Here is a 21,333-nt window from a genome sequence, read left to right as displayed (position 1 = left end):
CTCTAAATCTAAGTCGACCCCTGACTTTAGAGGATTTTTGAGACTTCAAAGTTTACTTGTACATCTGTGTCTATGGTAATGACTTGCAGCTTATGCATTTCAAAAATTGGCAAAGAAAAAGGCTAAATACACTCATTTAGTGTTCTCAATTTATCCTAACTTAATTGTCACCTCCATCTTTTTAAAATTAATTTATGTATATTTTTGTAGTTATACAATGGTGTTGAATTCAGCAAATTAAACAGAATTCATTTTAACTATTCAATTGTCTTAATGCCAATTTGACATGGAATGTCTAAGTAAATCAAAACAGTAATTTGAAAGTAATTAGTCTTAGAGATAGACAGCATGGAAACAGCCCCTTCAATCCAACTCGTCCATGTCGACCAGGTATCCTAACCTAATTAGTCCCATTTGCTAGCGCTTAGCCCATATTCCTCTCAACCTTTCCTATTCATATACTCATGCAGATTTCTCTTAAATGTTGTAATTGTACCAGACTTTTCCACTTCCTCTGGCAGCTCATTCCACACATGTACCACTCTCTGCGTGAAAAAGTTGCCCCTTAGGTCCCTTTTTAAATTTTTCCCCCTCTCACCTTAAACCTATGCCCTCCAGTTCTGCACTCCACCACCCCAGGGAAAATACTTTGTCTATTTATCCTATTCATGCCACTCATGATTTTATGAACCTCCTATAAGGTCACCCCTCAGCCTCCGATGCTCCAGGCAGCCCCAGCCTATTCAGCCTCGCCCTATAGCTCAAGTCCTCCAACACTGGCAACATCCTTGTAAATCTTTTCTGAACTCTTTCATGTTTAACAACATCCTTTCTATAGGAGGGAGACCAGAATTGCACACAATATTCTGACAGTGGCCTAACCAATGTCCTACACAGCTGCAACATGACCTCCCAACTCCTTTCTCAATGCTCTGACCAATAAAGGAAAGCAAATCAAACATCTTCACTATCCTATCTACCTGTGACTCCACTTTCAAAGAACTATCAACCTGCACTCCATGGTCTCTTTGTTCAGCAACACTCCCTAGGACCTTACCACTAAGTGAATAAGTCCTGCCCTGATTCGCCTTTCCAAAATGCAGCACCTCACATTTATCTAAATTAAACTCCATCTGCCACTCCTCGTCCCATTGGCCCATCTGATCAAGATCCCATTGTACTCTGAGGCAGCCCTCTTCGCTGTCCACTACCCCACCAATTTAGGTGTCATCTGCAAACTTACTAACTTTACCTTCTGTGATCACATCCAAATCATTTATATTCGTGTGAAGTATATCAGTTATCCTAATTATGAATTATCCATTTGTTTTAATCCTCTTAAATCAAATATTTGTATCTAGATGGTCATATTCTTTTAGATTTCAATATCATTTAATTATACACAAAATTTATTTTTTTGTTTAATTAAGAGCTGATGCACAATTGTGGTCCGTTGGGCTGATTTATTATCTTAATGCATTATCTACAGCTTCCATTGAAGTATATAAGTAAAAACATTTACTCAAAACCCCACTTTTGGCCTTGTTCACAGACCTTGTACTTGGCATCAATGCTTATTAAAGCTCTCTGGAATAATGCACTTGCTGCTAAAGCTCAACTGTCCAAGCAGAGTTCCTTTGCTTCTCTTCTTAATACAAACCTCCCAATGGGAAATAAGAAAGGTAAGTTCGGTGTTTGGAGAATGGATGCATTTTATTATTTTAAGTGCTTACATATATAAAATGTAACTTTATAAGCTTGTATTTATTTTACTAATTAGTATGAAAATGAGATTGTACAACATTGGCGGCACGGTGGCACAGTGGTCATCACTGCTGCCTCTCAGCGCCAGAGACCTGGGTTCAATTCCTGCCTCAGGCAACTGTTTATGTGGAGTTTGCACATTCTCCCTGTGTGTGCGTGGGTTTCCTCCGGGTGCTCTGGTTTCCTCCCACAGTCCAAAAATGTGCAGGTTAGGTGAATTGGCCATGCTAAATTGCCCGTAGTGTTAGGTGAAGGGGTAAATGTAGGGGAATGGGTCTAGGCGGGTTGCTGTTCGGAGGGTCGGTGTGGACTTGTGGGCCGAAGGGCCTGTTTCCACACTGTGAGTAATCTAATCTCGTCTAAACATTTTAAGATCTAGGAACAGAAATAGATTATTCAACTCCTTGAGCTGCTGCCCAATTCAGTATGATCATTGCTGATCTTCTGCCTCAACTTCATTTTCCTATCCACCCCTTGTTGCCAATCAGGTAAATGTCCGTTTAGCAAAGGAAGGAGCAGAAATCAGTTAATCTTCAGATGTTTTCACTATATTTGGTGCATTGTGTACAGATTACTATTTTTTTTTTGCAAACTAATACACACAGAGTGGAAATAGATCCTTTTTAAAAGTTATGACACCCCTCAGCAGCAGGTGGGACTTGAACCTGGACCTTCTGGACCAGAAGTAGGGACATTATCGCTGGCAGCAAAACACTAGATACTCTTGCCAGTTTTCAGAAATTAAGATTCTATTAGAAATTGTTAAATGGTGTAAAAGATGCTTTTTCTTCAAATTTATCTGCCAGCATAACAGTTCTTAGTATATTAACATTTGTGCTCTGATTTAAACAAATATTATTTGAACCGTCCTATCTTGCATTGGAAGACACCTCTTGTATGCACAAATATCTTGTGAATTATGCATTAAATTTAAAATCTGTTTTTAACGTTGGTAAAATTAACAAGTCAACTTTTATATTAATGAAATGTTTCTTCTTGCTGGAGCAGTGTATTATAAATGGAAAACCAAGTATTCTATTATACAAAAAAATCAAAGTACTGCAGATGCTGGAGATTTGGAACAAATTCTAGAGAAACTCCGCATATCTGGTAGCATCAGTGGTGAGAAACACGAGTTAATGTTCAGATTCTAATATGACTTTAGAACTGAAGGGAGTTGCAAAAGTGGTTGGAAAACAAAGGAGGAGAAATTAGATTTAAATGGTGGGTACGTAACACAAAAAGAGTGCTCTAATTGTAGTAGAAAAGAAATATAAATGAAGGGTAGGTGGAAATAACAAAATAGGTTAGCTCTGCTGCTGACCACTGCTATTTTAACTCCTCCCTCCTCACTTTCCAAAACTCCAAATTTTATTAAAGAAGCAGCAATTTATTTGTATGTCTTTCAGTCACAGTAGAATCTTCTTTGGTCTCACCAAACGGAGATAGGTGACTAATTTATAGAACACTCTGCTGTGTCTGCAAGCATTACCTGAACATTCCAGTCCCTTGCCATCCAATACACTTTTTCTTACTGTCTTGTTAACATTTTTATCCTAGGCTTGCTGAGGTATTCCAGCAAAGCCCTTTGTAAGCTGGAGGAATAGTGCCTTATTTTCAACTGAGGCATTTTACAGCCCTCAGGGCTCAACATTATGCTCAACAACATAAAATTATAAGCTCTGGCTTCCACTTGAGGACCCGCCGATCCCCATCTTCCAATGGCTTGTTTACATAGGTTTGCTGTCAGATCTGACTGGTTTTCTGCCATTTGCACTTAGCATTAACTCTTCATCTACACATCTGTTGTATTACCACGAGCACGCCCTTTTGTCTTTTTTGCTTTGGGCACCCTTTGCCATCAGTTGCTTCTCCTTCCCCTCCTCCTTTCCATCCCCTTTTATTTTATGTTGTTTTAAAACAACTTTTCTAGCACCCTTCTGATCTGAAGTAGTAGTTTTGGACTCAAATCTTAACTCTTTCTATCCCTGGAAATGCTACCGAATCTGCAGAGTTTCCCCATTATTTTCTGTTTTTACTTTATTGTAGCATTTATTTGTTCTCTTACTTTTTAAAACAACAAATATCCAACCTCATGAAATAAAATTGTCCTGCATCCAAATATTGACTGTACAAAACTTCCTTTTTTTAGATAGTGATCTTATGACTACCCAACAAATTCCATAGAATCCCTTTATTTTTTAATTGTTATTTTACTTATTATGGTACTTGGAAAATTGACAGGTTGGAGTAATTCTTGTTGAAAATAATGACCTTTTTTGTTTCTTCAACTAATTTGCCATGTTCTTGCTGCACCTAAGAGATCACATTGAAACATTAATGAAATCAAAATCTATCGCAAATGCATTGATAATATTTTAAGATTGTGATTCTGCTTTATGCAATTATTGATTGTGATTTACAAAAAAAACTGTTGTCTTATATTTATTGTCATTCTGTGGCACTTTCCTTATTTAAATGTTTGTAAGGTTATTTTTAATACATGTTTAGTCATTTCCAGCTCATTTGGACTGATGAAAAAGAATCTGAGATCAGGATAGAATGGTTGTGTACGAAGGGAAACTAATGTTAATTTTTATGAAAAGATCTATATGCTGAGACTCTTCTGAGTATTTGTTAACTGCTTCTAATTTAACTAAAATTACAAAAATATTTAACTTAGGATCGCCTGCAGCTAGTCCACAAAGCAGTGATAACAGTGATGCACATCATAGTGGAGGCAGTGACATTGAAATGGATGAACAAATGATCAACAGGGCAAAGCGTGCACAACAGCGATTGTCAGATACAGAGGTAAGAAATTAAGATGCAGTAAATTCATTGATAAAGAGAAGGTAAATTAATTAGGCAAAAAAAGTTTATTGTAAGGCTTAGCTGTGGTATTATGCTTTGATTGGTGGCATGCTGAATAGACAGTTATATTGTGTTTGGGCTCTAAGCTCAATGTTATGCTTTGGATGGCAAACTAAGATGGCAAGTTTTGAACAGTGGTTGTTAATCCATAATATTGCTATATTTGTTGTTGCAATATCATCTGGAGCATTTCCTAAAATTAACAGAATTGATTAATCAAAAATAAATGGATTATTTTTAGGAGTCTATGCAAGGAAGTTCTGATGAGACTGCTAATAGTGGTGAAGATGCCAGTAGTGGGCCTGGCAGTAGCAGTGGACACAGTGAAGGCTCCAGTAATGAAGTAAATTCAAGTCATGCCAGCCAGTCGGCTGGAAGTCCAGGAAGTGAAGTCCACTCAGAAGACATGGCAGATAGTGAAGCTCTCAAAGAAGAGGAAGATGATGATGAAGAAGAGGGTGAACAAAGTATGCAGAATGAGAGCAGGAATCCTGAATTGCGAACTTTGAGTGCAGAGTCCCAGCCAGGAATTTGTATGCCAGAATCACCCAGTGGAATAGAACGTGACAGGCATAACAGTGGATCAGGCAGGGATATTTCGTACAGCACTAATGCAGTATCATCAGGGGAAAATCGAATTCGACTGCTGGATACTTGCACGCATCCTGAAGACTCTGAACATGATATGTCAGGGGAAATAAATACTGCACACATATCACAAGGTCCTCAGGACTCATGTATCACACAAACAGGAGATTTTTTAGGAGAGGCAATTGGAAACGAAATATTTAACTGCAGACGTTTTATTGGTCAGCAGCATCAACATCACCATCACCACCACCATCACCACCACCACCACCACCACCATCATGATAGGTAAGTTTGCTCTACTTCATTTTATTTTAATCTTGGAATGGTTGATGCTAATATAAACAGGTGTACATTTTGATGCAGAAATAATGAAACATGAAATCTAATGAATGATTTGAGATGCCTCTCGTTGAATGTTATATTTTAGTAATACACCAATCTGAATTAGAAAAGGTGACTTTGGTTCGTGGCTTTAGGATTTGGACTGTATAATTTATGCATTTATTAATCTAATGTATCAAACTTTAATTTGTAAGAATTCTCATTCCTGACTTTTAAATCAATCTATAATTGAATATATCATTTTAAGTTCATGTCTCCTTTGCGGGAACTGCTGTATCCCTCAAAATCCACTGCCAGATAACCTAATGTACTTGGCATACATCTCCTGAGGATTTTATATTGTGAATAAACTACGCTCATATACGCAGGTGTTGCGACTATCAGATCTTCCTAATAGAGTAAAAAATTGAAGTTATCCATACTTTGTCATGCTGCAACAAATAAAGTACTGATCTCTGAATTAAATGTTAAATATTTGTTGAACTCCATTTGTCACTCCTCTGCATTATGTCAATGTCTCATTGCAACCTACAACAGCTGTCCACACTGTCCACAACTCCACCAATCTTTGTGTCATTGGCAAACTTACTAACGCACTGTTCCAGTTCCTCAGCCAAATCAATTATAAAAATCACAAAGTGCAGAGGTCCCAGAATAGATCCTTGTGAAACGCCACTTGTTACCAAGCTCCAGGCTGAATACTTTCCATCTACTACCGCCCTCTGTTTGCTCGCTGAGCTGGAAAGTTCATTTTCAGATGTTTCTAGGTAACATCAGTGAGCCTCTGGTGAAGCACTGGTGTTAGTGACCCGCTTTCTCTTTGTGTTTAGGTTTCCTTGGGTTTGTGATGTCAATCCCTTTTTTTTTTTCTCAGAGGGTGGTAGATGGGGTCCAAGTTGATGTATTTATTGTTAGAGTTCCGGTTGGAATGCCATGTTTCCAGGAATTCTCATGAGTGTCCCTGTTTGGCTTGCCCTAGGTTGGATGTGTTGTCCCAGTCCAAGTGGTATCCTTCCTCGTCTGTATCTAAGTTAATAACACCAGTGCTCCACCAGAGGCTTACTGATGATTTTACCTAGTATGGTGATGAAACGTCTGAAAATTGACTTTTCAGCTCAGCAAGCAAACTTACATACAGAACCTCAACCTGAGCTACAAATCTTCTCAAAACTCACTACCACTCTGTCTTCTATGGGCCAGCCAATTCTGTATCCCTGTATTGTTTTTGTGTTTTCTTTTGGTTTACAAAGCTTTCCCAACCTTTGGTTTGCAACTAACCTTTACTACATTGTATGTTTTTTTCAATTTGATGCTATCCCCGACTTTCCCAGTTAATGACATGTTAAATTGAGGCCGCCCTTGCTCACTTGGATGGAAATGATATTATTTGGAGGAAGAAAAAGTATTTTGAGTTTTCCTGGTGTTGTGGCCAACATTTTTCCTTGCGTCAACTAATGTCATTTTTCTTGTCTGTTTTGTTGGTCTTGTGCACCAAATGCCTGCTGCATTTACCTGCTCTAACTCTTTAATTCATTGTGAAGAATATCAGGACATTTGAAGAGCTGAACTTATTTATTTTGCATATTTCTGCAGTATACTTAAACTGCAGTTCTAAGTTCCCAGAACATGTTTTGTACAAAATAATGTTCTTGTTTCCACTAATGTGTTGTCTTCATTTTGCTGTGTCCATCCAGACGTTGTCATGTTCTTGCAGGAGGACAATTCTGAGGCAGAGTAGGTTGTCACATACTTTGGTTGAATGACTTAGAGATGCCGGTGTTGGACTGGGGTGGTCAAAGTTTAAAAATCACAACGCCAGTTTATAGTCCAACAGGCGTATTTGGAAGCACTAGCTTTTGGAGAGCTGATTCTCTGCAACCATCTAATGAAGGAGCTAGTGCTTCCAAATAAACCTGTTGGACAATAACCTGATGTTGTGTGATCTTTAACTTTGGTTGAAGGGGTGGACCATAATTCTTAAGTCCTAATTGTAAAAGAGTTGTTGTAGAACTATTCTTAAAGCTGAGAATGATTATTTTATTTTTCAAATTGATTATTTTCCTGTTTTATCCAATTGCCATCATAGAGCAGTGTGTCTAGTGCTTACCCAGAGTCTAAGAGTTACTTGGGGCCCCACATTAACATTCTCATCCTGGTTCTTTATACACAACACTACTGGCTTGAATATTTCTGTCTTCGTTACAATCGATATGTTTGCCTCCAAGCCTCATGTTAATTTGTCCTTGCTAGCAAGCCTTTGGAATGAAATATATCAAAAGAAGATGTATTTTCCTGATGCAGATATGCATCCCAGCTATGAAGGGGTAACTGAATAACCAGATTTAATGCTAAATTTCAAGCCTAAGCCTGACTACAATCAGTTACAAAACTGATCTCTTTCTATATCAGTTTAGTGTATGCAATTAGAAACAACAGACATTTTCTTTTTTCACAATGTTGGGCACAGTAGTTTAAATGTTTGAGAAGACTCCACTTTTGATCGTCATAGTCATAGAGATGTACAGCACGGAAACAGATCTTTCGGACCGACTCATCCATGCCAACCAGATATCCTAAGGTAGAGAAGTCGATATTTCAGGTGTAACACTCCTGTTTACTTTGGATTCCTGCATCTGCAGTTTGTTTGTCTCTGACCAGATATCCTAATCTAATCTAGTCTCATTTGCCAGCACATGGCCCATGTCCCTCTAAACCCTTCCTATTAATATACATATCCAGAAGTGTTTTAAATGTTGTAATTGTACCAGTCTCCACCACTTCCTCTGGCAGCTCATTCCATACTCACACCACCCTCTGTGTGGAAACGTTGCCCTTTGGGTTCCTATTATATCTTCCCCTCTCACCCTAAACCTATGCCCTCTAGTTCTGGACTCCTCCACTCCTGTCGGCTCATTCTGTTTTTGAATACTTTTCTCTAAGTTTTGTATATAATGAAAAGATTACCACAAGCAAATGAAGGATGATACCACTGTGTTGTCAAAGATATGGATTGAGATTTAAACACAAGCTTGCTTTAATGTTATTTCTGTGGACTCTGACCTTTTCAGTAGTTTGTTCAAACTCGTAATGTTAGTTAGTCCTGTTGCCAACTGTAACTTTATCCACAGGTGTGTGAGAGTTCTAGGATTCTGGACAATTGACCACTAGTATGTTCCAAATGATTCAACTTTACCTGTATTGGTGACTAATTATATATTTTTATTTTGCGTGGGTGTGCAATATCCTGACCTGCACACAGAACAGATTACACGAGGGTGAGTTGCACTCTGCCAATGTCGTTTACTCATCCTTGTCAATCTGAGTCCAAATAGGGACTAGCAATTTTCATCATTTGACTTTTTGTTGAAATTGGCTTCTGAAATCTGCTGTTTTAAAATATATGTTTGGCATGAGAAGTGCCTTGTTCACACATCAAATAATTAGAATCTAGAGTGGACTGCCTAGAAGTTTGGTGGAGGCAGGTTTAATCAAGACAACAAAGAGTACATTGGATGATTATTTGTTTCAATTACATATGCAGGGTTATGGGAAAAGGGGAGAGACACAAATTCCTAATGCTGATTTAGAGAGCTGGTGCAGATCTGAAAGTGCAGGAGGTATTTCAAACTGTGAGGATTCGGTGATTATATTTTGACTTTTGGTGCTATAATGGGGCTGAAAAATAAACATGCAACTTTGGTCTGATCAGTGATAATGTGAACTAACTGTAGAACTCTGATTCCTTTCTCTTGTACATGGGTGACAGGAAGAGAAAGAGAGAACACGGTAGGTGGATGAGAGTGAGAGTTAGATATGGGAGAGGGGAAGAGAGCTTGAGGTGGGTGTGGGAATGACGTTAGGGGAGAGAGAGAGGCAGTGTGTGAGAGCAAGCGGGAGAGGGCCGGTTGTCTGAGGGGGAGGGGTGGGAATGGGAAGTGGGAGAGAGACGTGTGAAGGGAAGTGAGACAGATGAGACTGAGAGGGGCTGGGGGAGATGAGTCTGAGCTAGTTTTAAGTTAACAGTTAGATTCTGGACTTTGAATCCACCGATCTGAGTTCACATCATGGTGGAACCTCAAATTGTCTTGTTCCAACAGTTGCTTAGTGGTTAGCATTGCTGTCTCACAGCACTGGGATCCCAGGTTTGATTCTAGCCTTTGGTGACTGTGTGGAGTTTGTATGTTGTCCCCATGTCTGCATGAGTTCTCATGTTACCTCACACAGTCCAAAGATGTGGAGACTAAGTGCATTGCTCATGCTAAATTGCCTCTTAATGATGTGCCGGCTAGGTGGATTAGGCATGGTAATGCAGGGTTATGGGGATAGTTGGTTGTGCTGAATGACTTCTTTCTTCACTATTGGGACTCTGTGATTCTATAAAGGGGAACGAGAGAGATGGTTGTGGGGGAGTTAGAGTTGGGTGTGTGAGAGGGACAAAATTCATATGCTGCTTTAGTGCTATCTTGTAGTTGCTGGCATCCTTGGTCACGTGAATTTCAAAGTTCTTGTATTATTCATATTTGTTCCTGTGATCTGTGCATTTGCTACCTATTTCTAATTGCCTTTAAGAAGGTGTTGGTAAAAATAGCATCATGTTGGAAAATAATTCACAAAGCATTGGTGTTGCTCTTAAATTCACTTTGCAAATACATACTCCAGCAAGGTCATGTTGCGCTGTTTATATTAATTTAGTCTGTATTACATTCACAAACTATATTGAATTCCTGTGGTCACTTTGCTAATCTTATACATTAGTCTTGATGGTAATAGAAGGCAAATAAATAAAAATAATGTTTCTACCCAGTTGAAGTAATTTTAGAAACATTTCCATAAATCATTAAAAGTGCTAAAATTACATGATTTCTTATCTCAAAAGATTTCAGATCTTTTTGTCTTCTGCCATAAAATTATGATTTTATTTTTGGTTTGATTTTGGCTGCTGCTCAGAGGGTCAACTGGAGATGATGCTGAATGGAGTGGGTGACTTTGGTACTTCAAGTGCTTCTTAGGCTGTTAAATTTATTTTGTATTCTTCCATTCATTCTACCAAGTAAAACATCACTTGCAAGGATAGGTAAATCCTAACTCACCAGTGGTAACACACATTGACTATTGTCACCTGATTTTGTTGAAGTGGTTTGCCAGGGCATGGTTGTTGTCACTAGCTGTTGGAGACAGAAATAAGCTGGATTCTAGACTGAACCAATGAAAGCTGATCCACTCTGAAGAGCACAATAAGTGCTCCTAACACTCTGAAATGCATTCCTTGCCTTTTCTATTCAGCATAAACAGTATCTGAGCTGTAGTTAACAAGGTGGTTATGTCCTGGCTAGAAGGCTATGAACTCTGAATCTCCCCCTCATGGTAATGACTCTTGGCTACTTTTATCTGGCAGGTGTGACAAGTATGTTGTCCAATCTCTTCCTTGGCCAAGTCTGATGGATGGTGCTGATTCCCAGGTCAGATGCCTCTTCACCCTCTGTGCTTGAAGAGTACCTTTACAAAGCCTTGAGAGAACATTTTAACACAATTGTGAGACTACATCTGACTTAACCCATCCACTTTCAGATTCATTGCCACATGGCCTACCTAGCCGTGATCAACATCTCATGAACCCTGAACAATTTTTTTTTAACATTTCTTGGCTTTTGCCTCAAGTGTCTTGATCAGATAGACACTGAGGAAGTGTTTCCACTATTCAGCAAGCCTAAAACATGGAGCTGATCACTTAAGACTGAGATGAGAGAGATTATATCACTGAAATAGTTGTGAATCTTTGTACTTCTCTGCCATGATGTTCCATCAGCGAATACATTTATGCCAATGTAGACAAATTTCAAGTGTCTTGGGAATTGAGGGGAAATAGGGTCCAATGGGAAAGTGGATTTGAAACCCAAGGTCAGCCATTATTGTGTTTAAATGATCAAGGAGGCTCAGTGATCTGAATGGTCTATCTCTAATTCTCGTGTTCTCATAATGCAAAGTAGCACCTTTTACACTGAAAGGATAGCGTATCCTTGATGGCTCCAGCTAAAGGCATCGTTTTTGACCTGACCTTAACCAGGGCATCAGTGTTTCTCTCTGCCTGCCCACTTATCACATTTCAATAAGCTACCTAGGCCATATTCCCATGAGAATGAAGCTGCCTCTGTTTCCAATTTGTTCTTTTATTCCTACGGTTTTAAATTAATTAATTAGCCATATTATCCATTGCCTCTCTCTTAATTGCCCTGTTTTTCCTACTATCCCTTCTTGATATAATTCATGCAACACAATTAACTCTTAATACAAAGGTAAATCAGGGAATGTTATGCAAGTCGATATTCTTGAGATTACATGGTGTTGGTACTCGAAGACACGCTTTTTGATAAAACAATTTACCTAATTATCAACTAGGCAAAATACTGAAAGGCACCCAAATACCTCCGTATGTTGTTTCTATTGTCTATAGAGATCTGGTTAATTTTTGATTATTCTAGTGACTAGGTAGTATTTCTTTTGCTGTTATTTGGATTCTGACATTTGGGCATTTTCAAAGTATTTTCTTTGCACTTGAGCTCTGTGGTCTAAACAGGGTCCTGTCAACCTTCTCACCAGAAATGCAGTGTTTTAGGATTTGAACGTACCTCAGCTTCATAATTTAAGATTGATTTGTTTTTAATTATTTGGGGGATATTCGCTTTGCTGACTGAGATACCACTTTTTGTTGTCCATCCCAATTACCTTTGAGGAAGTGCTGGCGAGGTGCCTTGAACTACTCCAGTCTATTTGGTGCAGTTATGCTTACACTGCTCTTATGGACCTGAGGATTTTGAGTCCGCGATAGTGAAAGAACTGCAATATATTTGTAAGGTAGGATAGTGAGCCTCTTGGATAGAAATGTACAGATGGTGTGGTATTTGCTGCCCTTGTCCTACTATGTGGTAGTGGTCATGGGTTTGGAAGATGTTATCTAAGGGGCCTTGATGCATTTCTGCAGCACCTCTTGTACTTAGTACAAACTACTGCTACTGTATATTGATAGTACAGGGAGTGACTGCAGTGCCAATTGTCTTGGATGGTGTCAAGCTTCTTGAATGTTGTTAGACAACATTCAGACAAGTGGGAAATATATGGCATCACATTCTGGATTTGTACCTTGTAGATGATAGACTTTGGGCAGTGAGATGGTGAGTGACTCACTGCAAGATTCCTAGCTTCTGAACTGGTTTTGTAGTTTTCATATGGATTGCCCAAATCAAACCTGGATGTTATCCACGTCTTTGCATTTGGTTATCTGTGAGAAGTATGCTGAATATTCTGCAATGCTCAACAAACACCCTTGGAAAATCACTAAAACAGCTAAAAAAATAGTTAAGCATCAGACACTATTCCAAGGATCCTGCAGTAAAGCAAGGATCCTGGAGCTGAGAGGACTCACAAACAACTGCATCCTTCTTTGTACTAGATATTACTCCTATCAGCATAGTTTCCCCCTTACACCCAATAACTCAATTTTTACTGTTTTAATGTTATATTCTCTCAAGTGCAGCTTTATCAAGGGTAGTCACTTTCACTTTCAAGGATATTCCGCTCTTTTGACCATGTTTGGACCGAAGTTATAATGAGGAAGCTTTGTTGAGTGGTTATTGCTAAGCATGTGCTGCTTGATAGCATTGTTGTTAGCTCCTTCCAGCAGTTTGTTGATGATTGAGGGTAAACTGGGGCAATAATGGGCTGGGAGGAAGACCGGGCTACAGAGGCTGGAGATCAGAGTCGAGAGTGTGGTGCTGGAAAAGCACAGCAAGTCAGGCAGCATCTGAAGAGCAGGAGAATCAACATTTTGAGTATAACCCCTTCATCAAGATGCTGTGCTTTGCCAGCACCACACTCTCCGTAATGGGCCAGGGTGAATTTGTCTTGCTTTTCTTTGTGCAGAATACACACTAGGGCAAATTCTGGGGCACATCTTAAATTTATTGCTGAAATATTGTCAAGCTCCAAAGCCTTTTCAGTGTCTAGTGCCTCCTTCTATTCTTGACATTGTGTGGAATGAATCAAATTGGCTGAAGACTGGGGAAGATGTTGGTGACATCGAGAGGAGGCTGAGCTGTAATGTCCTCTTGGTAGTTGTGGCTGAAGTTTGTTGCCAGTGCCTTAGTTTAGCTTTTACAGTGATGTGCTGGGCCCGTCCATCATTTTGAGTTTGTAAGTATTTGTACAAAGTTAAAAATCACAACACCAGGTTATAGTCCAATAGGTTTAATTGGAAGCACTAGCTTTTGGAGCTCTGCTCCTTCATCAGGTGGTTGTGTTTGATGAAGGAGCGGCGCTCCGAAAGCTAGTGCTTCCAATTAAACCTGTTGGACTATAACTTGGTGGTGTGTGATTTTTAACTTTGTACACCCCAGTCCAACACCAACATCTCCAAATCATAGGTATTTGTAGAGCTTCCTCCTCCAGCGAGTTATTAATTGTTCACAGTCATTGAGAAATGAACATTTCTGACTCGAACCTTTTATATGCTGTTCTTTGTATTCTTCACTAACGCTATCCATTAGTTACATCTTATTGCTCTCCTTGGGTTGTCATAAATTATCCTCCAACCTAGCAGCAATGCTCCTCTACGTAGAGGTCACAAGTGGCCCTGATTCCTTTAAACTAAGTTTTCCAAATTATGGGAAATATGCATTCCCCAGCCCTGGGAGGAGTCTCTTGGAAACAAAACATTGCTACTTCAGAGTTACTTCGTAAAGTAGTAGCATTCAGGAATTTCCAAGTTGCTTTAAAGCCAATGTAGTTAGGACTTTAGAAGTGCAGAGGGATGCTGGGTTGTAGCAGATGACTCGCATGGTGTCTTTTGAAATAGCACAGTTGGGCTGTGATGGATAGATGGACCTTCAGTTTCTTTTGTCTGAAAGGTTGCAACTTTAACTGTGCAGCATTCTTGCACCATTATACTAGAGGTTGGCCTAGATTTTGTTCACATCTCTATTGTAGGCCATGATCTCTCAACCTTCTGAATCAAGAAAATGTGTTATTGCCGTTGAGCTGCCATGAATAGGATTAAAAAAGTCATGAAATCTGAACTTTACACTTAGCAGGATTCTTTAGCATTGTGTTGATAGTATTTATCTATGCAATCTTTGTCCAACTCTTCAAATGCTAGAATCACAGAATAGCTACAGTGGGGAAGCAGGCCATTTGGCCCATTGAGTCTACACTGACCCTCCAAACAGCATCCCACCAAACATTTTAATAGTAGTCTCCAGTTTTCAAATTATTTTTCTGATTAGCTATAATGTTCAGAATTTTTATCATGCCAACATTAACATGTATCTGGCCACTGTCTTGATCTTGAAACTGATTTTACAGAATGATGCTTTCGCTTCTGGTGTTTAACTGTAAGCACTAATTAAGAAAAGGGAAAGCCATAATCATCTTTGCTCAATTGAAAAGAATTAAACTTGTTTTTGAGTGTGGCAGTCTGTCATGCCCCAGGTTACTTTCTTTTAAATATAGGTTTAATTTCTAGTTCAGTGTGTGCTTTTGATAACTATTAAATTCTCTTACAACATATGTGTCATTTCAAATGTGTGAATGTAAATGTATTTCTTGCAAATTATTTTCTGTATAGATAGGAAAGAAAAGGTTTCTTGTGAAGTTCTATTATTATGAAATATTTGCTTTACAGGCACTTGGGTGATGATATGATGAGTGCAGATGATGTCAGCTGTAGTAGTTCTCAGGTCAGTGCAAAGTCTGAAAAGAACATGGCTGACTTTGATGGGGAAGAGTCAGGTTGCGAGGAAGAACTGGTACAGATTAATTCACATGCAGAACTTACATCTCATCTTCAACAACATCTCCCCAATCTTGCGTCTATCTACCATGAACATCTTAGTCAAGGTAGGAAAATGTGCATTAACTTTCAGAATGAATGGTAAAATGGAAAACTGTTGCATGTTTTCTATTGCTATTGCTTGAGACTTGTGAATGCATTGGATTGTAATAAATTTGAATTATGTTGGAAAAAAAGTCACTTCAGCCAATTTCCCCTAAGATTATCAGAAAGATTAGTTCATAGGAGTTTACTGTATGTTGCAATTTGGCAAAGCTGAGTTTTGCCTCTGAACTGAAATTATATTAAAATGCTTCACAGTAATAATGGTTCTATTATTGTAACCGGCAGCAACAAAACTTATGTTTACCCTAGCCCCTTAATCCCACTCTACCATTTAATATTCTACTTCAGTATCATGTCCTGCAGTAGCCCAGTTTCTGCGATCTTTAATACCTAGAAATCTATTCATGCATAGCTTTTTTTCATTTGTGTTTCATATGTACTTAATGTCTGAGCATTCTGAGTCTTTCAGAGTACGGAATTCCAAAGATTCACCACCTTCTAAATGAAAAAGAATTCCTCCTAATCTTAGTTCCTAATGGCCTATTACTTATCCTGAGATGGCATCTCCTGATTCTGGATCTCTCTACTGCCTTCAACCAGTCTTCACAGCTATATGCCATCTGACCTATTGAAGAATTTTGGTTCAATTCGACCACCTTTCGTTACTGTAGACTCTAAGGAGAATATAGGCACAAACTGCTTAATTCCTCGCAGAGTCAGAGTTGTACAACACGGAAACAGACCTTTTGCTCCAAACCATCTATGCTGACTAGATATTCGAAATTAATCTAGTCTCATTTTAGTAGTATTTGATCCATATCCCTCTCAACTCTTCCTATTCATGTACCCATCCAGATGCATTTAAAATATTGTAATTATTTACAATATCTCTACCAGCAAATAATTCCATACACGTACTATCCTCTGTGTGAAAAAGTTGCCCATTAGGTCCCTTTTATATCTTTCTCTTCTCACCTTAAATGTATGCCCTTTAGTTTTGGACTTCCCTGTCCTGGGGAAAAGATCTTGGCTATTCACCCTATCCATACCCCTCATAATTTTATAATCCTCTATAAGGCCGTTCCTCAACCACTGACACTCCAGGAAAAATAGCCCCATCCTCTCCCAATAGCTCCATTTCTGGCAACATGCTTGGAGATCTTTTCTGCACCCTCTGAAGTTTAACAACATCTTTCCTAAGCAGGAAGACCAGAATTGAACGCAATGACCAAAAGTGACCTAACCAATGACCTGTCTAGCCACAACATGATATCCTACACTCAATGCACTGACCAGTAAAGGCAAGTCTACCAAATGCTGCCTTCACTATCCTATCTATCTGCAACTTCACTTTCAACAACTATGAACCTGCACCCCAAGGTCTCTTTGTTCAGTAACAATTTTCAGGACCTTGTCATTAAATGTGTAAGCCCTGCCCTGATTTGCCTTACCAAAATGCAACATCTCACATTTATCTGAATTAAACTCCATCTGCCACTCCTTGGCCCACTTAATCAAAGTTCCATTGTGTTTTGAGAAAACTTTCTTAGCTGTCCACTACATCTCCAATTTTGGTGTCATCTCCAAACTTGCTAATCATACCTCCTATGTTCACAACCAAATCGTTTGTATAAATGACAACAAGCAGTGGATCCAGCACCAATCCTTATGGCACACTGCTGGTCACAGACCTCCAGTCTGAAAAGCAACCCTCCACCAACATCCTCTGTCTCCTACCTCCACAGGACAATCCTGCCATCTCAGGTATCTGTACGGTATAACTTTGATGCACTCCCCCTATGGTAAGTGTATCAGTCCTTGCCCACTCTGGTTTCACAAAGGCTTTATACAATTGCACTAAGACATTTTTACTCCAGTACTCAAGTCATCTTGTGATTAAAAGCTAAAATGATATTTGCCTTGCTAATTGCTTACTGGACCTGCATGTTTGCTTTCAGTAACTAATGATTATGCACATCCAGATCCCTTTGGGATACCTTTTAAGAAATAGGCTGCATTTCTGTTCTGTATACCAAAGTGAATAACTTCACATTTTTCTATATGTTGTTTTGCTCAGTCATTGTATTTAAATCGCCTTGAATCCTCTTTGCTTCCTCCTCTCAACTCTCATTTGCACCTGGTTTTCAGTCGTCAGCATATTTGAAAATATTATCCTCCACACCCAAGTTTTGAACAGCTGGGGCCTAAATGATGTTGTACACAGCTTGCCATAGCCTGTCAAGCAGAGTGTGAGCTGTTTATTTCCACTCTCTACTTTCTACTTTGTTTGTTAAACAGTTCTCAATGTCAGTATTTTAGTTGCAATCCCATATGTTGTAATTTTGTGTAATAACTTACTGTGTGGAACCATGATTGAAGGCCTTATGAAAATCCAAATACTGAGCACCATAACTAATGGTTCCACCTTATCAGTCCTTCATTCTAAAAACCTCTGTCAGGCCTGTCAAAAATGATTGTCCTTTCAGTGAATGCAGTCTGCCCAATCCTGCCATTATTTTATAAGCGTCCAGTTACACATCTTATATTATGGATTCTGGCATTTTCCCTACTGATTATGTCAAGCTAAGAGGCCTATATCTCCCCTAATTCTCTCTTCTTCCTTTATTAAATCATGGGGTCACATCAGCCACCTTTTTCAACACTTTGGAATATAGACCATTACATTCAGGGGATTTATCAACTTTCATTCCTACTAATTTCTCCAGTGGCACCTTTTTTCCAATACTCATTTATTTCACTTTTTATTCTCATTAGTCCCTTAGTTCTCTAGTATTCCTTGAAGGAATGTCTTCCTCTGTGAAGACAGAATTGTTGTATTTGTTTAGGTTCTCTGCTATTTCCTGATTCCCCATTATGAACTTTCCTGTCTCTGCCTCTGGTGGACCTATATTTGTCTATTCTAACATTTTTCATTTTATGTACTTAAGCTTTTACAGTCCATCTTTGTTTTTCTCTAGTTTACTTTCAACATTCTATTTCACTTTCATTTATCAATTTCCACTTTGTGGAATTCTAAAATTCTTCCAATTATTTTGTTTTCAGTATTATTAGAGGAAACCTTTTTTGATCAAATGTGATTTTTAACTTCTTTTGGCAGCCATGGTTGGGTCACCACACCTGCTAGGTTTTTGTGCCTTGAAGGAATGGACTTTTTTTTGTGAACCATGTATTAATACTTTAAATGCTCACCAATATCTATGTACCATTGTACATTTTTAATGAAGTTTCCCAATATACCAGATCAATATTTACATCTTATACCTTAGTGAATTCCCTTGTTCACATTTGAGACCCTAGTTTCAGATTTAACTACATCACTCGCAAGCTCACCTTGTGCTCACTACTTATCTGTAGGCTTTTTTGCAGTATGATTATTAGCCTTTTCCCATTGCACAATATAGAAAGTAGCCATTCTGTAACTGGTAGTTCAACTTATTATTCTAGCAAACTACCTTCCTAGCAAAAATGTCTTCCAGGAATTCTTCCACAGTACTAGCATTAGATAGGTATGGCCAGCTTACATGTAGCTTGACGTCTCCATGATTACTTTTGTTACATGCACCTATAATTTCTTTTGATGTATACTGTGTCCTACATTACCACCACTGCTTGGCAGCCTGAAAACACATCCCATCAATGTTTGCTGTCTCTTTCTGTTTTTGTTTAAGTCAAACTGGTACTATATCTTGCCTTTTGGATTTAAAATCCACTTATTCAAATGTACTGATTTCATCTTTTATTGACTCTATTACCCCACTTAATTTTGCCTGTTTGGGAAGGGATAGATAAAAATTACACTATCATTTGAATGAAAATTTTCCTTTCAGGACTTCAACGTATTGGCTAGTATATGAAGTTAAATAACTTAACACTAATATGGCACTATGTTAGTGGGGAGATTATTCTCTAAAGTTTAGAAAGACATTTGATGAAAACTGTAACTGGAATTATACTGAAGTAACTGTTATGATTTTATTTTTCTCATTTATTACTTGTGATACTGGAATTAAGAGCAAATCAGTTGACCTTGTTTAGGTAATTAATATTACTTGTTGATGATCTGTTGGTATACATAATTCTTGTCGTACTATTCCAGACTGTAATGAAAATATAACATCTTCTGTTGGGGAAGAAAAGGTGGGCTCCTTTGTGCGATCATGAGGAAGTTAGTATAAAGGCAAAACCACATATGCTGTGAAAGATTTGGAAAACTGCCTTTTATACATACAATGAGTTTGGATCAATAGAAAAATGTAGAGAATTGTAAATGCAGGAGGAAAATTGTTGAGTCTTAAGTAAATAATTTCTCTATTCCTGAGTATGCATTTTATTTTGATATTTGAATATTGTACCTTCTTTCCTCAGCTCCTAGTGTTCATAAGCATCAATACAACTCAAATGCAGTCACAGACATCAATTTAGATAATGTTTGCAAAAAGGGTAATACTCTTCTTTGGGACCTGGTGCAAGATGAAGACGCGGTATGTTTACCTTCATAATAACAATTTGGAATTGTTTGAATGGAGTGCTTTTGGTTACTTTTCTGTTTGTCTGTGTAGGTTCATCTCTCAGAGGGGTTGATAAATGAAGCTGAGAAACTGCTGTGCTCCCTTGTATGCTGGTTTACTGATCGGCAGATTAGAATGAGATTTATTGAAGGTTGTTTAGAAAATCTGGCAAATGATAGGTAAGAAATAAAAGTATGATATTTCCCAGTACAAGATGAAGTTGATATACTGTACATTCTAAATATGTAGTGAGTACATGATTCTTAAGATGTCATCACTTACTTGATTGAAATTAAAACTAGGTGTTCAAAGTTTGTGAGAAGATTTGTAGCTCAGGTTGTTGTTGTTGTGGTTCTGTTCGCCGAGCTGGGAATTTGTGTTGCAGAAGTTTGTCCCCTGTCTAGGTGACATCCTCAGTGTTTGGGAGCCTCCTGTGAAGCGCTTCTGTGATCTTTCCTCCGCCATTTGTAGTGGTTTGAATCTGCCACTTCCGGTTGTCAGTTCCAGCTGTCCGTTGCAGTGGTCGGTATATTGGGTCCAGGTCAATCAAAAAGCACATTGACCTGGACCCAATATACCGATCAAAAAGCACATTGACCTGGACCCAATATACCGACCACTGCAACGGACAGCTGGAACTGAAACCGAAAGTGGCAGATTCAAACCACTACAAATGGCGGAGGAAAGATCACAGAAGCGCTTCACAGGAGGCTCCCAAACACTGAGGATGTCACCTAGACAGGGGACGAACGCCTGCAACACAAATTTCCAGCTTGGCGAACAGAACCACAACATTAAAACTAGGTAATCATATGTCACAAATTTAGAATGAAAATGTAATAAAATTGATAACTTTAGAAATTGTTCTTACAAGATATTTTGGTATAGTTTAAAGAAAGTTTGCTCAGTATGATTATTTGACATCCAAAATTAAATAATTATTTAATATTAATCCTGTCCAATTATCTTTATTTAGATCTGTGGTAGTTTCACTCCGTCTTTTGCCAAAACTATTTGGCACTTTTCAACAATTTGGAAGCAGTTATGATACGCATTGGATAACTATGTAAGTAACCCACAATTGTACAATACATTGCGATTTTTCAAGTTAAATACTTCAGTTTACTTACAAATTGCTAATATAAAGAAGACACATTTTTTATATTTACATAACATCTTGATACATCTCCCACTTATGTTGATATCTGTTCAGAAATCCAGCAAGGGTTTTTAATGTTGGCAAAGAAAAATGTTTCCTGCTAGATTTCAGTAGTGCTCTTACAACACTTGAACCATGAGAACATTTTGCGTTTAATGATGTATCCAAAGGCTATAATCTGAGCGGTT

General features: G+C 38.4%; 1 protein-coding gene across 5 annotated transcripts in view; it reads left to right on the top strand.

The window, feature by feature from the left end:
• Positions 1-21,333, top strand: part of usp34 (ubiquitin specific peptidase 34) — a 371,687-nt gene that overhangs the window by 104,225 nt on the left and 246,129 nt on the right. For all 5 annotated transcript variants that reach the window (XM_043696074.1, XM_043696076.1, XM_043696075.1 and 2 more), the window contains 7 exons: positions 1,553-1,682; positions 4,448-4,578; positions 4,880-5,514; positions 15,245-15,459; positions 19,844-19,959; positions 20,038-20,165; positions 20,963-21,052. In XM_043696074.1, coding sequence (XP_043552009.1) covers positions 1,553-1,682; positions 4,448-4,578; positions 4,880-5,514; positions 15,245-15,459; positions 19,844-19,959; positions 20,038-20,165; positions 20,963-21,052 — 1,445 coding nt within the window. The remainder of the gene's footprint in view (positions 1-1,552; positions 1,683-4,447; positions 4,579-4,879; positions 5,515-15,244; positions 15,460-19,843; positions 19,960-20,037; positions 20,166-20,962; positions 21,053-21,333) is intronic.

The sequence above is a fragment of the Chiloscyllium plagiosum genome, chromosome 9 (assembly GCF_004010195.1).
Source record: "Chiloscyllium plagiosum isolate BGI_BamShark_2017 chromosome 9, ASM401019v2, whole genome shotgun sequence".
In the NCBI taxonomy this organism is placed as follows: domain Eukaryota; kingdom Metazoa; phylum Chordata; class Chondrichthyes; order Orectolobiformes; family Hemiscylliidae; genus Chiloscyllium; species Chiloscyllium plagiosum.
This window is presented reverse-complemented; position numbering and strand designations above follow the sequence as displayed.